The 14,212-nt window shown below is 41.8% G+C and overlaps 1 protein-coding gene across 2 annotated transcripts in view; it reads right to left on the reverse strand.

Annotated features, from left to right (window-relative positions):
- Positions 1-14,212, reverse strand: part of LOC115175045 (AF4/FMR2 family member 2) — a 170,658-nt gene that overhangs the window by 44,108 nt on the left and 112,338 nt on the right. For both annotated transcript variants that reach the window (XM_029734199.1, XM_029734189.1), the window contains one exon: positions 6,792-6,829. In XM_029734199.1, the coding sequence (XP_029590059.1) occupies positions 6,792-6,829 (38 nt within the window). The remainder of the gene's footprint in view (positions 1-6,791; positions 6,830-14,212) is intronic.

Here is a 14,212-nt window from a genome sequence, read left to right on the forward strand (position 1 = left end):
CTGTTCACCCTGTTATCATCCAGAAGGCGAGGTCAGTGCAGGTGCATCAAAGCTGGGACCGAGAGACTGAAAAACAGATTCTCTCTCAAGGCCATCAGACTGTTAAATAGCCATCACTAGCCGGCATCCACCCGGTTACGCAACCCTGCACCTTAGAGGCTGCTGCCCTATATATATATATATATATAGGAATCACTGGCCACTTTAATAATGTTTAAATAATGTTTACAACCTGCTTAACTCATCACATATGCATATACTGAATTATATTCTACTCTATTTTTGTCAAAGCCACTCTGACATTGCTCAATCTTATATTTATATATTTCTTAATTCAATTATTTTACTTTAATATGTGTGTGTATTGTTGTGAATTGCTAGATACTACTGCACTGTTGGAGCTAAGAACACAAGCATTTCGCTACCCAAGAAGACTTGATGCTCTAATTACCGCAAAAGGTGCTTCAACAAAGTACTGAGTAAAGGGTCTGAATACTTATGCAAATGTAATATTTCAGTTTTATATTTTCAATAAATTAGCCAAAATGTTTAAAACCTGTTTTTTTGCGTTGACATTATGGGGTATTGTATGTAGATTGATGAGGAAAAAAAACAAAATGTAATTCATTTTAGAATAAGGCTGTAACGTAACAAAATGTGGAAAAATTCAAGGGGTCTGAATACTTTCTGAAGGCACCTTATCTCAGCCCTAGGCATTTATTCAATCAAAACCGCAATGTGTAAAAATAATAATGCCACTGTAAAACAAAAACGCACTTTTTATTCAGATGAGTTTTCTTGGCTTCAACCACGTTGTCATTAAAAACATTATTGAAACATGCCTTTTCATTGCTCGATTATTCACACAGAGCAGGTTTCCTGAAATGTTTTATTCTGTCTCCTTGCCATTCATCTTAGAGTTAAATCTAAGGGGCGGCAGGTAGCCTAGTGGTTAGAGTGTAGATCGAATCCCTGAGCTGACAAGGTAAAAATATGTCGTTCTGCCCCTGAACAAGGCAGTGTTCCTAGGCCGTCGTTGTAAATAAGAATTTTTTCTTAACTGACTTGCCTAGTTAAATGTAAAAAAATCTCAGCTTTTGTTTTACTTCCAATGGATGTCAAAATGTTTGTCTACTACATTCTCTTTGTACTACAAAAAAGCCACAAAAATTGCCATTTCTGGAGCCTTTTGATACGAAAAGGGTATTTGGTAATTTTATCAGTAACACAATGAACATTGTTAGGGATGACCGACTTCGATAATGACACAATACTGATATGATACATAGAGTCACATTGTGAGGTGGAGAAAGATGAGTAATGATAGCAGAGAAAACAGGGCCTTGCAGATAGATAGGAAAAAAAGCATATTTTTCTTTCACTGCTTTTCTGTGCTCCCTGCCTGAGGAGGCGGTGATGGATTTGCTGCTTGACTGGTCATACAGATTGGTGCCGGCGATGGCTGGGGCCCTGCCGCCCAGCTAGACTCAATACACACATTTTCTCACCTTCAGAACATTTACTTTCATGCCCTCCGATTTGGGGCGAGGCAACTTCCAAAGATTCTAATAGGATCCATAAATAAACAGTCCCATCTCTAAGACCAATCCAAACACGACACAGAATGAAATTAACCAATCCATGAGATGTAATATGGATACTGCCACCTCAATTGTTTACTGTGTTGTCGATATTATGGTTGCCGCCGACAGCCAAATGGCTATTATCTAGGGTCATACAGATTTAGCTGCGGTTTGAGGCTATGACAGATTCATGGTATTTATACAAAGAATATATATAAACGCAACATGTAAACTGTTGGTCCCATGTTTCATGAGCTGAAATAAAAGAGCCCAGAATGTTCTATATGCACAAAAAGCTTATTTCTCTCAATTGTTTTGCACAATTTGTTTACATCCCTGTTAATGAGCAATACTCCTTTGCCAATATAATCCATCCACTTGACAGGTGTGGCATATCAAGAAGCTGATTAAACAGCATGATCTTTGTACAGTTTTGTCATACAACACAATGCCATAGATGTCTCCAGTTTTGAGGGAGTGTGCTATTGGCATGCTGACTGCAGGAATGACCCCCAGAGCTGTTACCAGAGAATTAAATGTTAATTTCTCTACCATAAGCCGCCTCCAACGTTTTTTGTTGTTGTTGAGAATTTGGCAGTACGTCCAACCGGCTTCACAACCGCAGACCACGTGTAACCACGCCAGCCCAGGACCTCCTCCACATCCGGCTTCTTCACCTGCGGGATTGTCTGAGACCAGCCAACCGGACAGCTGATGAAACTGAGGAGTATTTCTGTCTGTAATAAAGCCATTTTGTGGGGAAAAACTAATTCTGTTTGGCTGGCCCTGGCTCCCCAGTGGGTGGGCCTGGCTTCCAAGTGGGTGGACCGAAGCCCTCCCAGGCCAACCCATGGCTGCGCCCCTGCTCAGTCATGTGAAATCGATTAATTAGGGTCTAATGAATTTATTTCAATTTGCTGATTTCCGTATATATGAACTGTAACTCAGTAAAATCGTTGAAATTGTTGCATGTGGCATTTATATTTTTGTTCATTATAGATGGGATCTGACACAGTCACAGAGAACAAACTGGATGTGTTGCTGACCTTCATGTCACACAAGATACGCTAATAACACAAAGCCCAGAACGTCCAGTATTAGAGGAACTGTTAAGAACGCTAAAGTATTGCAAGTGAAGTCAAGTAGAATCTGAACAACAGAAGAAATAAACACAAATAAACCTTGTGTCCTTAAGCAAAACAGGCCTCTAAATCAAACCGACAACTATTGAGTGTTGTGGGTATTTTTAAAATTCATTTTCTGGTGCCCACATTCATCAGAGGCTTGCTAGCACTAGTTGTGAATGTCTCTCATTGGTTACAGAACAGTGGGACCACAGTCAACATGGATATCTGGATGGAACCAGCCCTGATCCTATACTGGAATATCCTATTCCCAATCAGGGGAGGTGAATGGCTGATACATTCCAAAGGCTATTACTTGTGTATATAAATAGTTTAAACCTAGAACTACAGGTCTGAAGCAAAGCACCTGAATACATCTATGTCCCCCCTTTCATTAGCTCTAGTTAGTAACAAAATAATTACATTTACATTTACATTTAAGTCATTTAGCAGACGCTCTTATCCAGAGCGACTTACAAATTGGATTACAAACCACAGCCCTAATCCAAGTTCTAGTTATATATCGACTTGAGATAAATTAGGTGTACAGAACTATACTTGAAATATTAAAGGCGGTTCCACTCCCTAGTGTATTTACACTGTAAACAGGGTAGGGTTATGCATCACGCTGCAGGTTTGAATCGCTGCTAATTCTTCCTCACCAGATGTCAATAGCACTTCCAAAGCGAATCACGTTTCACAGAGTCCCGTCGCATACGTCTAAATAAGGAAGAAGCAGCTTTTAACAATGAATGGTGATATGTCACATATGATGATGTACATTTGCTGTGCTGACTGCTTTCAATGACCCCCCCAGGGGTCTGTACTATCTGGAGCCTGTGTCTATTGTTTCCTGTCTCCTACACTCTGTACTACTGAGAGTAGTGACCTGACATCAGGGCCTGTATTCACTAAGTATCTCAGAGTAGGAGTGTTGAGCTAGAATCAGGTCCCACCTGTCCATATAATCTTATTAATTGTGATCTAAATGTCAAAACTGATCCTATATCAACATTCCTACTCTGAGACATGTATTAATATGGGCCCAGGGGTCCCTAGGGATCACCACACCCATGTGTGGCCACGGCCATGCCAGCTGGTCCACCCTGAGAGCTGGCACAGCCACTATGGGTGACGGGCGGAAAGGAGCCCTCAGCCCAGGACTCATCTGTGGGCGAGATTTTAATGGGCACATTCCTCGGCTGGGGCACTGCCCCCCTGTGCCCCCTGGCAACGGGGCAAGGAAGCGTATGGCAGTGGAGCACAATGGAAGTCTTGTCAGATAGCACAGCAACAACAACAACAATAGTAGAAATAGTTTTCCCTAAAGCAGCATCTGCCAAAAGGCTTTCCCCAAATATAGTCACAGTCATTCAGTGTGTTCAGAGTGAGAGATAAATATTTGAACTGCATGGCTATTAAAGTATGTATCTATTAAAAACACTCCACTTTGATGTCACACATTGAAACGTGAAGATCTTTACATCTGTGCCAATATGGAGAAGAGAGGCTATGTTCACACACACTGAATCAAAGATGAGAGGGAGAACAGAGTATGAGTAAAGTTAGCATATTTTCCTCGCAGCATGTGACCTCTGCGTCAGAGCTGCACCAGAAATCAATGTTCATTAGCTCATCACAAATCTCTAACCACCACCACCACTATAACCCCACTATCAATATATGTTGGCTGCGGAAAATATTGCCATGCTCACCTCTTTAAATAGCTTATACTTGTTCCCCTTGATGGGGGCCTGGATACTCTCATGAATGTTACTGTAGAATTTGAACTATGTTTTATGTACTTTTTTTTATATACTTGTTATTGACCACAGCCCATTGGGTTCAGTTGAAGTTTAAGACTTGTTTAGTGGCTTTTCTTGGGTTTGCATGGAGGGAGGTAGTGTTGGGGTTTCAATACAGACCTGGTTAAGGGAAGGAGGCTGAGGTTTAGATTCCAACCTGGTTTAGGGTAAGGGGTAGGGTTTGGGTTAGGTAGTGGTCAATATGGTGGAGAGAGGAGTGTCTTGGTAGTGTATTGCTTATTCTATTGTTTTCTTCAGTGATGGGTTGTCTTTTGTTTAGTGAATGTATTTATGTCCCAACAGGTCCAGGTGCTCGTTCATTGCTTTCAGACCAGAGATTTCGTGAAAGTAGGTGACATGGATGTATTTAGGGAGGCGGTAGGCTGCTCTTATTGCTGTGTTCTGGATTATTTGTAGCTTGTGTTTCTGTTGTGTTGATGTGGTTTTCCAGGCGAGGGAAGAGTACTCGAAGACAGGCCTGTTGTAGCTTTGGTACACTTTCAATACAGTTATTGGCGCTGCTCTGGCACTCTTCCCCCACAGGGCTTTCAGGTGGTTGATTATCCCCCCCCCCCCCTGCTGTTTCAATGGTTGCAATGCGAATTGTCCACTTCATGTCATGCTGGAAAGCGACCACCAGGAATGTAGCTGTCTTCTCAATCTTCAGATGTTGTCCATAAGGTGTCAGTGTGAGTGGCAGTTTAGATTTTTTTGATTGTTTATTTTACTAAAGAGGGCATATTGTGTTGTTGTTGGGTCTAGTTAGATACGCCAGGTTTTGGGCCATTTTTCAATTTTCTTTATACAGGTCTGGAGCTTCGTAGCTGCTTTTTGTGAGTGCATGGATGATGTCCAATAGCATAGGTCATCAACTGAATTGGGACACATTTCCAACTGTAGGGAAGGGTAATAAATATCAGGGATGTAGATTAAAAACAGGAGTGGACAGGACGGCAGCTTGTGGGATCCCGGGCCTCAGGTCTGAAGGGGGTGGAGAATAATGAAACAAACTTTATGTTTATTTTCCCGCTGTGTAAGGAAGCTCTGGATGATTTTTATTGTTTTAACAAAGGCCTTCTCTATGTCAAAAAGCACGGCAAGGAACATTTTACGAAAAAAATGGTTATCTTAAAATGCTTTCTGAGAGTCATAACATTTTCTCAGTGGTTAATCTCCCTTTTCTAAAACCAACTTGATGAATGATTTTCTGTACCCTGAGAGCTGTTATAAGGTAGTAGGGGGCTGTACAGTGATTGGGGATTTTATGAACATGATGTAGTGGGGGTTTATAAGTGGTCATGGGGGGCTATTACATGGTACTAAGGGACTGTGTGCGGTAGGGGGAGCTGTGTGTGGTACTTGGGGACTGTGTGTTGTACTAGTAGGGGCCTGTGTGAGCTAGCTTGTGTGAGAGGGATGAGTGTGTATGAGTACACTGTGTGGTGTTCCGGGGGGGGGGGGGGGGGGGGGGGGCATGGCCGGGGGAGTGCTCGCAGCATCTCCAGTCCCAGAGTCCCTTTTTGAGAAAGAGCTGCAGGCCATGTTTCACTCTGCCTTTCTTAATGAGCCCATTCACACAGCAGCCTTAATACTCCCATGATTAGAGATGATAGAACACCCATACATCTACTGTGAAATGCATATTAATGCACTCATACTGGCACGCCCAGGAAAGGTGTCTACTCTACCTGCTCCGCTCTGCTCCACACAGGGGAGAAAAACTGCTTCAGGCCTGCGGTCATATAATATCTAAACCTCTAAAATAAAATGCTGGCAGTATTTCAATTTAGTACATCCTCTGTGCTCCTTTTTTTTTTACACAATTATTATTTATGAACAACAGCCACATATCCTTAGATCACATTCCATAGTTGTGTGTGTATACAGCAGGCAATTATACATTTCTATACTTAGCCCATGCCTGTTTCTCTCTCTCTCTCTCTCTCTCTCTCTCTCTCTGTTAAATTCTACAGTGTAGTAATTTCATTATGCTGAAAATACACATTTTCACGCACTCTAAATCATGTATTTTCACAATTACAACACACCAGAGAAAGATACATGTAATTAAACTATACGGAGCAATGATCTGAGACAATCACAGCTTGTTTGCAATGGCAGAAGTGTGATATAAACAGTTACTGATTACAGATATGTGTGCAGAACTGATCACTTGCAACAGCTTATGCAAAGAACAGGATGTCATCCAATACAATACAATATGCCTCACAGAGACGACTCAACACAAAGCCACCAGTTCAACAAGATCTGGCACTTACCTGAGAGGTGTACTTCTGGTCTTGGGCTTCTCTGCTGCCTGTGAACACAATAACACAACAGAGACATAGTCCTGTTAGTTGCTGTACAGTGCAGAACATGCAGTATGTGATGTACATGATACCCATCTCTCTATACCACTAAGACATCAGCACAAATAGCCATGAACTGGGGGAAGGATAAAAGGAGGGATGAATCACGGCCCTGGATGAAAGGATGCAGCTTCATGATGAATACAGATAGGCACTCAAACACGCACTTTCCTCTTCGTCTGTTTTGTCTGTTTATACCCCTTCCCTTTGAATGGAGGAATGTGAATGATTAAAAGAAGCAGTGAGGCGTCCACTGCTCGATCAATGCTGTCTGGAGGCAAAAACAACTGTGTGATTTAATAGGATTGGGGAGTTTTAGAGAACTACTTAGGCCTGTTACGGTGACCGTATTACCGCCACACCGGCAGTCACGAGTCATGACCGCAGTCAAATTCCACGTGACCTTTTAGTCACGGTATTCTGGTCTTCTCCAAGGTCGGATGCTGCTGATGGTCATTAGTAGCCTACAAAACTTGCTAACTGCCTGGTACTCAGCACTGTATTGTCCCTCTAATCACTCTGACATAAATGCAAATGTAGTCGAAAATCAAACCAAACACTTCATGATAGCTCATGAGCTCATGTTGCGCAACATTTCTATAGGAATTGTGTGATTGTGTGAGAAAACAGAGGTTTGAATGCTTCTATTAAAAAGAGGATCCCATCAGCTTTCTACATGGTAGCCCTACAATATTTATTTCTCAACTTTCCTAATATTAGGCACATTGCTTCGCTTTACAATAGCAGTATAGCCTACCTGGCTGGCATGAAAATGAACCATAGGAAAAGCGCCCTCTATTCACTATTTAAGTATTATTTTCCTCCTGCCCCTGTTCTGAGACAGGTGCATGATAATGGTCCATTCTCATTCAAAACTAATATCACATATACAGTACTAGTCAAAAGTTTGGACATACCTACTCATTCAAGGGTTTTTCTTTATTTTTACTATTCTACATTGTAGAATAATGGTGAAGTCAGCAAAACTATGAAATAACACAAATGGAATCATATTTGTTAAAAAAATAATAAAATATTTTAGATTTGAGATTCTTCAAAGTAGCCACCCTTTGCCTTGATGACAGCTTTGCACACTCTTGGCATTCTCTCAACCAGCTTCATGAGGTAGTCACCTGGAAGGCATTTCAATTAACAGGTGTGCCTTGTTAAAAGTTCATTTGTGGAATTTCTTTCCTTCTTAACGTGTTGGAGCCAATCAGATGTGTTGTAACAAGGTAGGGGTGTTATACAGAAGATAGCCCTATTTAGGTAAAAGACCAAGTCCATATTATGGCAAGAACAGCTCGAATAAGCAAAGAGAAATTACAGTCCATCATTACTTGAAGATATGAAGGTCAGTCAATTCGGACAATTTCAAGAACTTTGAAAGTTTCTTCAAGTGCAGTCGCTTAAACCATCAAGTGCTATGATGAAACCGGCTCTCATGAGGACCGCCACAGGAAAGAAAGACCCAGAGTTACCTCTGCTGCAGAGAAAAAGTTAATTAGAATAACTGGACTTCAGATGGCAGTCCAAATAAATGCTTCACAGAGTTCAAGTATCAGACACATCTCAACATCAACTGTTCAGAGGAGACTGTGTGAATCAGGCCTTCATGGTCAAATTGCTGAAAAGAAAACACTACTAAAGGTTACCAATAAGAAAGGGAAGAGCCTTGCTTGGGCCAAGAAATATGAGCAATAGACATTAGACTAGTGGAAATCTGTCCTTTGGTCTGATGAGTCCAAATTTGAGATTTTTAGTTCCAACCGCCAAGTCTTTGTGAGATGCAGAGTAGGTGAACAGATGATCTCCGCATGTGTGGTTCCCACCGTGAAGCATGGAGGAGGAGGTGAGATGGTGTGGGAGTACTTTGCTGGTGACACTATCAGTGATTTATTACATTTCAAGGCACACTTAAACAGCATGGCTACCTGTCATTGTCGTGTGTGTCGGTGGCAGGGAAGTCAGCTGCAGGAGAAACCAACTTGGTGTAACTGGAGTAGTTTAATATATTAAAACAAACTCCAAAACCAATGTACATAAAATAAACATGGGTGAACATACCCGTCGCACACCTATACAAAATTACGAACACATAATCACAAACAATCTCCGACAAAGACATGAGGGGAAACAGAGGGTTAAATACACAGCATGAAATTAATGGGATTGGAACCAGGTGTGTAGGAAGACAAGACAAAACCAATGGAAAATGAAAAATGGATCAATGATGGCTAGAAGACCGGTGACGTCGACCGCCGAGCACCACCCGAACAAGGAGGGGAATCGACTTTGGCAGAAGTCGTGACACTACCACAGCATTCTGCAGTGAAACGCCATCCCATCTTGTTTGTGCTTAGTGGGACAATCATTTGCTTTTCAACAGGACAATGACCCAACACAACTCCAGGCTGTGTAAGGGCTATTTGACCAAGAAGGAGAGTGATGGAGTGCTGCATCAGATTACCTGGCCTCCACAATCACCCGACCTCAACCCAATTGAGATGGTTTGGGATGAGTTGGACCGCAGAGTGAAGGAAAAGAAGCCAACAAGTGCTCAGCATATGTAAAAACTCCTTTCAGACTGTTGGAAAAGCATTCCAGGTGAAGCTGGTTGAGAGAATGCCAAGAGTGTGCAAAGCTGTGATCAAGGCAAAGGGTGTCTACTTTGAAGAATCTAAAATCAAAAAAATATTTTTATTTATTTAACACTTTTTTGGTTACTACATGATTCCATATGTGTTATTTTATAGTTTATAGTATTTTACAATGTAGAAGATAGTACAAAATAAAGAAAACCCTTGAATGAGTAGGTGTGTCCAAATTTTTGACTGGTACTATATATTATTTTGTATATGTAAAGACAGGATTAAATCACGAATAGTCTGATGGGTGACAACATTAACCTATCACTTGTGAATGATATACAGTATGATCACTTGTGAATGATGTCCAGCTTGTTTGCAGTAAGGTAAGAAACAGTGGATGCCTTTTTTTCCACTTTTTCAAATCATAGTCTGACACCTCACGTAGCCTAGCCTATAGGCCTACATCTTTTGATAAGGTTCGTATCACAACTAAAGTGGCCAAATAACTTCTTAAAATTAAGCACATTAATCGCTTTAGAACCGGTGTAGAGCCTAACTGGCATACATAGGTGGCGGTTGAGTTTCAAATGCAACTTTATAATAAAGCATTACATGCATAATAGCATTTGCCGTCACTTTTGAGAATGGTGTTTTCCCTCTAATTGATTGCATTTTGGAACATCAAATCAAATCTTGTTGGTCACATAGACATGGTTAGCAGATGTCATTGCGAGTGTAGCGAAATGCTTGTGCTTCTAGTTCTGACAGTGCAGCAATATCTAACAAGTAATCTAACAATTCCACAACAACTACCTAATACACACACATCTAAGTAAAGGAATATATAAATATGTGGATGAGCAATGACAAAACATCATAGGCAAGATGCAATAGATGGTATAAAATACAGTATAAACATATGAGATGAGTAATGCAAGATATGTAAACATCATTAAAGTGGCATTATTAAAGTTACTAGTGTTCCATTTACTAAAGTGGCCAATGATTTTAAGTCTGTATGTAGGCAGCAGCCTCTCTGTGTTAGTGATGGCTGTTTAACAGTCTGATGGCCTTGAGATAGAAGCTGTTTTTCAGTCTCTCGGTCCCAGCTTTGATGCACCTGTACTGACCTCGCCTTTTGGATGGTAGCGGGGTGAACAGGCAGTGGCTCGGGTGGTTGTTGTTCTTGATGATCTTTTTGGCCTTCTTGTGACATTGGGTGCTGTAGCTGTCCTGGAGGGCAGGTAGTTTGCCCCCGGTGATGTGTTGTGCAGATCGAACCACCCTCTGGAGAGCCCTGCGGTTGTGAGCGGTGCAGTTGCCATACCAGGTGGTGATACATCCCAACAGGATGCTCCCAATTATACATCTGTAAAGGTTGGTGAGGGTTTTAGGTGACAAGCCAAATTTATTCATCCTCCTGAGGTTGAAGAGTCGCTCTTGCGCCTTCTTCACCACACTGTCTGTGTGGGTGGACCATTTCAGTTTCTCTGTAATGTGTACGCCGAGGAACTTAAAACTTTCTACCTTCTCCACTGCTGTCCCTTCAATGTGGATAGGGGGGTGCTCCCTCTGCTGTTTCCTGAAGTCCACGATCAGCTCCTTTGTTTTGTTGATGTTGAGTGAGAGGATGTTTTCCTGACACCACACTTCGAGAGCCCTCACCTCCTCCCTGTAGGCTGTCTCGTCGTTGTTGGTAATCAAGCCTACTATGGTTGTGTTGTCTGCAAACTTGATGATTGAATTGGAGGTGTGCTTGGCCATGCATTCATGGCTGAACAGGGAGTACAGGAGGGGGTTGAGCACGCACCCTTGTGGGGCCCCTGTGTTGAGGATCAGCGAAGTGGAGATGTTGTTTCCTACCTTCACCACCTGGGGGTGGCCCGTCAGGAAGTCCAGAACACAATTGCACAGGGCGGGATTGAGACCCAGGGCCTCAAGCTTAATGATGAGCTTGAAGGGTACTATGGTGTTCAGTGCTGAGCTATAGTCAATGTACAGCATTCTTACATAGGTATTCCTCTTGTCCAGATGGGATAGGGCAGTGTGATGTGAGAGGCCCCGGTGCACAACTGAGCAAGGGGACAAGTACATTAGAGTGTCTAGTTTGAGAAACAGACGCCTCACAAGTCCTCAACTGGCAGCTTCATTAAATAGTACCCGCAAAACACCAGTCTCAACGTCAACAGTGAAGAGGCGACTCCGGGATGCTGGCCATCTATCCACGGTTTCTGGTTAAGGTAGGTTTTAATAGTCACAGTGGGTACAACATCTCCTATACACTTCCTTATAAACTCACTCACCGAATCAGCGTATACATCAATATTATTCTCTGAAGATACCCGGAACATATCCCAGTCCATGTGATCAAACAATCTTGAAGTGTGGATTCCGATTGGTCAGACCAGCGTTGAATAGTTCTTAGCATGGGTACTTCCTGTTTGAATTTCTGCCTATAGGAAGGGAGGAGCAAATTGGAGTCGTGGTCAGATTTGCTGAAAGGAGGGCGGGAAGTTAGAGTAGCAGTGATCCAGTGTTTTTCCAGCGCGAGTGCTATTGTCAATATACTGATATATTATAGGTAGCCTTGTTCTCAAATTTGCTTTGTTAAAATCCCCAGCTACAATAAATGCAGCCTCAGGATACATGGTTTCCAGTTTGCATAAAGTCCAGTGAAGTTCCTTGAGGGCTGTCTTGGTATCGACTTCAGGGGGGATATACACGGCTGTGACAATAACCAAAGAGAATTCCCTTGGGAGATTATACGGTTGGCATTTGATTGTGAGGAATTCTAGCTCAGGTGAACAAAAGGACTTGAATTCCTTTATGTTGTTACAATTACACCATGAGTTGTTAATCATTAACATACACCCCAGCCCTTCTTCTTCCCGGAGAGATGTTTATTCCTGTCAGCGCGACGCACAAAGAATCCAGGTGGCTGTACCGACTCCGAAAACATATCCCGAGAGAGCCATGTTTTCGTGAAACATTGTATGTTACAATCCCTGATGTCTCTCTGGAAAGCAACCCTTGCCCTGATTTCATCGACCTTGTTATCTAGAGACTGGACATTGGCGAGTAATATACTCGTAAGCGGTGGGTGGTGTGCGCGCCTCCAAAGTCTAACCAGAAGACCGCTCCGTCTTCCTCTTCTCTGGCAGCGTTGTTTTGCGTCAGCCTCTGGAAACAGTTTAAATGCCATGGGTGGTTCAGAAAAAGGATCCGCTTCAAGAAAGTCGTATTCCTGGTCGTAGTGCTGGTAAGTCACTCTGATATCCAATAGTTCTGTATGTAATAGCACATAAGATTTTCTGGGCTAACAATGTAAGAAATAATACATGAAAAAACTGAGGCAGCCCTCTCTGTCGACACCATTTTCTTGCATAGCATACATTTGCACTTATAGACTAATGCCGTGTGCGCATTGCTGCGCTTATAATGTGAAGAAATATGCTAATAGTTTATCAACATTTTAAGCTAAACCTTCTGATCTGTTGCATCACCTTATTGCTTTTAAAATATTTTTTAAATCGAGTGGTTGTATTAATTCAGGATCTATCGCATCCCACAACTGTCCCACACTATGTAGAATACTAATAGAACAGGTCAACTTTTGTACTATGGGGGATAGTAGATTTACATAGGCTAGTGCTTTTGCTGTTCATTAGGCCTACTTATCTTGTTAGCTGATGAAAAATAAATGTGGACAGTTCTTCTAATATCTTCAATATGCGCCTTGGAACTCGATAAGAAGGATGCGCACAGTTACATCCCAGATGTGTTTGTCTTCACTAGTAGCGTACTTCGGAGCTGAGATGCCTTTGAGAAGGACACGATCAGGTGACGGGCATTGGCTAATAAGAATTAAGATATCTGAAAGAGCAATGTGAGTGAGAGGTGCTTCGTAGCACGCAGCCGGGAGAAGGGAATCATTATATTCAGCCCAAGGGCACAACGGTTGCGGCCAGTGATTTTTTTTTGGGGGGGGGCATTACCGCCACACAAGGGGGTTGCAACCGGGAAATTCGAGGCATTATCAAGTGCTTGTAAAATTGTGAATTAGAGAGTGATGAGGTGTGTGCAGCCTGTGCAAGAAACATTTTTCAAAACATCATTGGAGTCGCATCATGCAGCCTTAGAATGTATTAAAATCAAAACATACAGTATAGCCCAATGTTTGTATCACAACTAAAATTGCATAAATAACTCTAAATTAAGCATTTAGGAGGACCTGTTCCTTTGTTAACCACTCAACACAGAATAGCCTCATGGGGCGCACTCCAAATATCCTTTCTATTTTATTCATCTATTTTTATTATCTATGCATAGTCACTTTACAAATGATCTCGACTAACCTTTACCCCCTGTATACAGCTTCGTTATTTTTATGTCATTTTCTGGTGTTACATTTTGATGAGATTTTTTTTACCTTAGTTTATTTAGTAAACATTTCATTAACTCTATTTCTTCAACTGCATTGTTGGTTAAGGTCTTATAAGTAAGCATTTCACGGTAGGGTACTATCCTCACTATCGTGAGAATGGCAGAATGGTGAACTTACTAAATGACTGAGAGTTTGACTGTGTGATATTAGGTTGCTTCTTGTGTAAATATTTTCCGTCTGGATTTTAATGATTTGAGAAAAAGACAGCGGAGTTCTGAGAAAGAGAAGGGAGGGACCTCAACCATTCTGCCATTGTCGCATGTGACAAATAAAAATGTATTTGATTTGATTTGTAT

This window comes from Salmo trutta, chromosome 3 (assembly GCF_901001165.1).
Source record: "Salmo trutta chromosome 3, fSalTru1.1, whole genome shotgun sequence".
Classification (NCBI taxonomy): Eukaryota; Metazoa; Chordata; class Actinopteri; order Salmoniformes; family Salmonidae; genus Salmo; species Salmo trutta.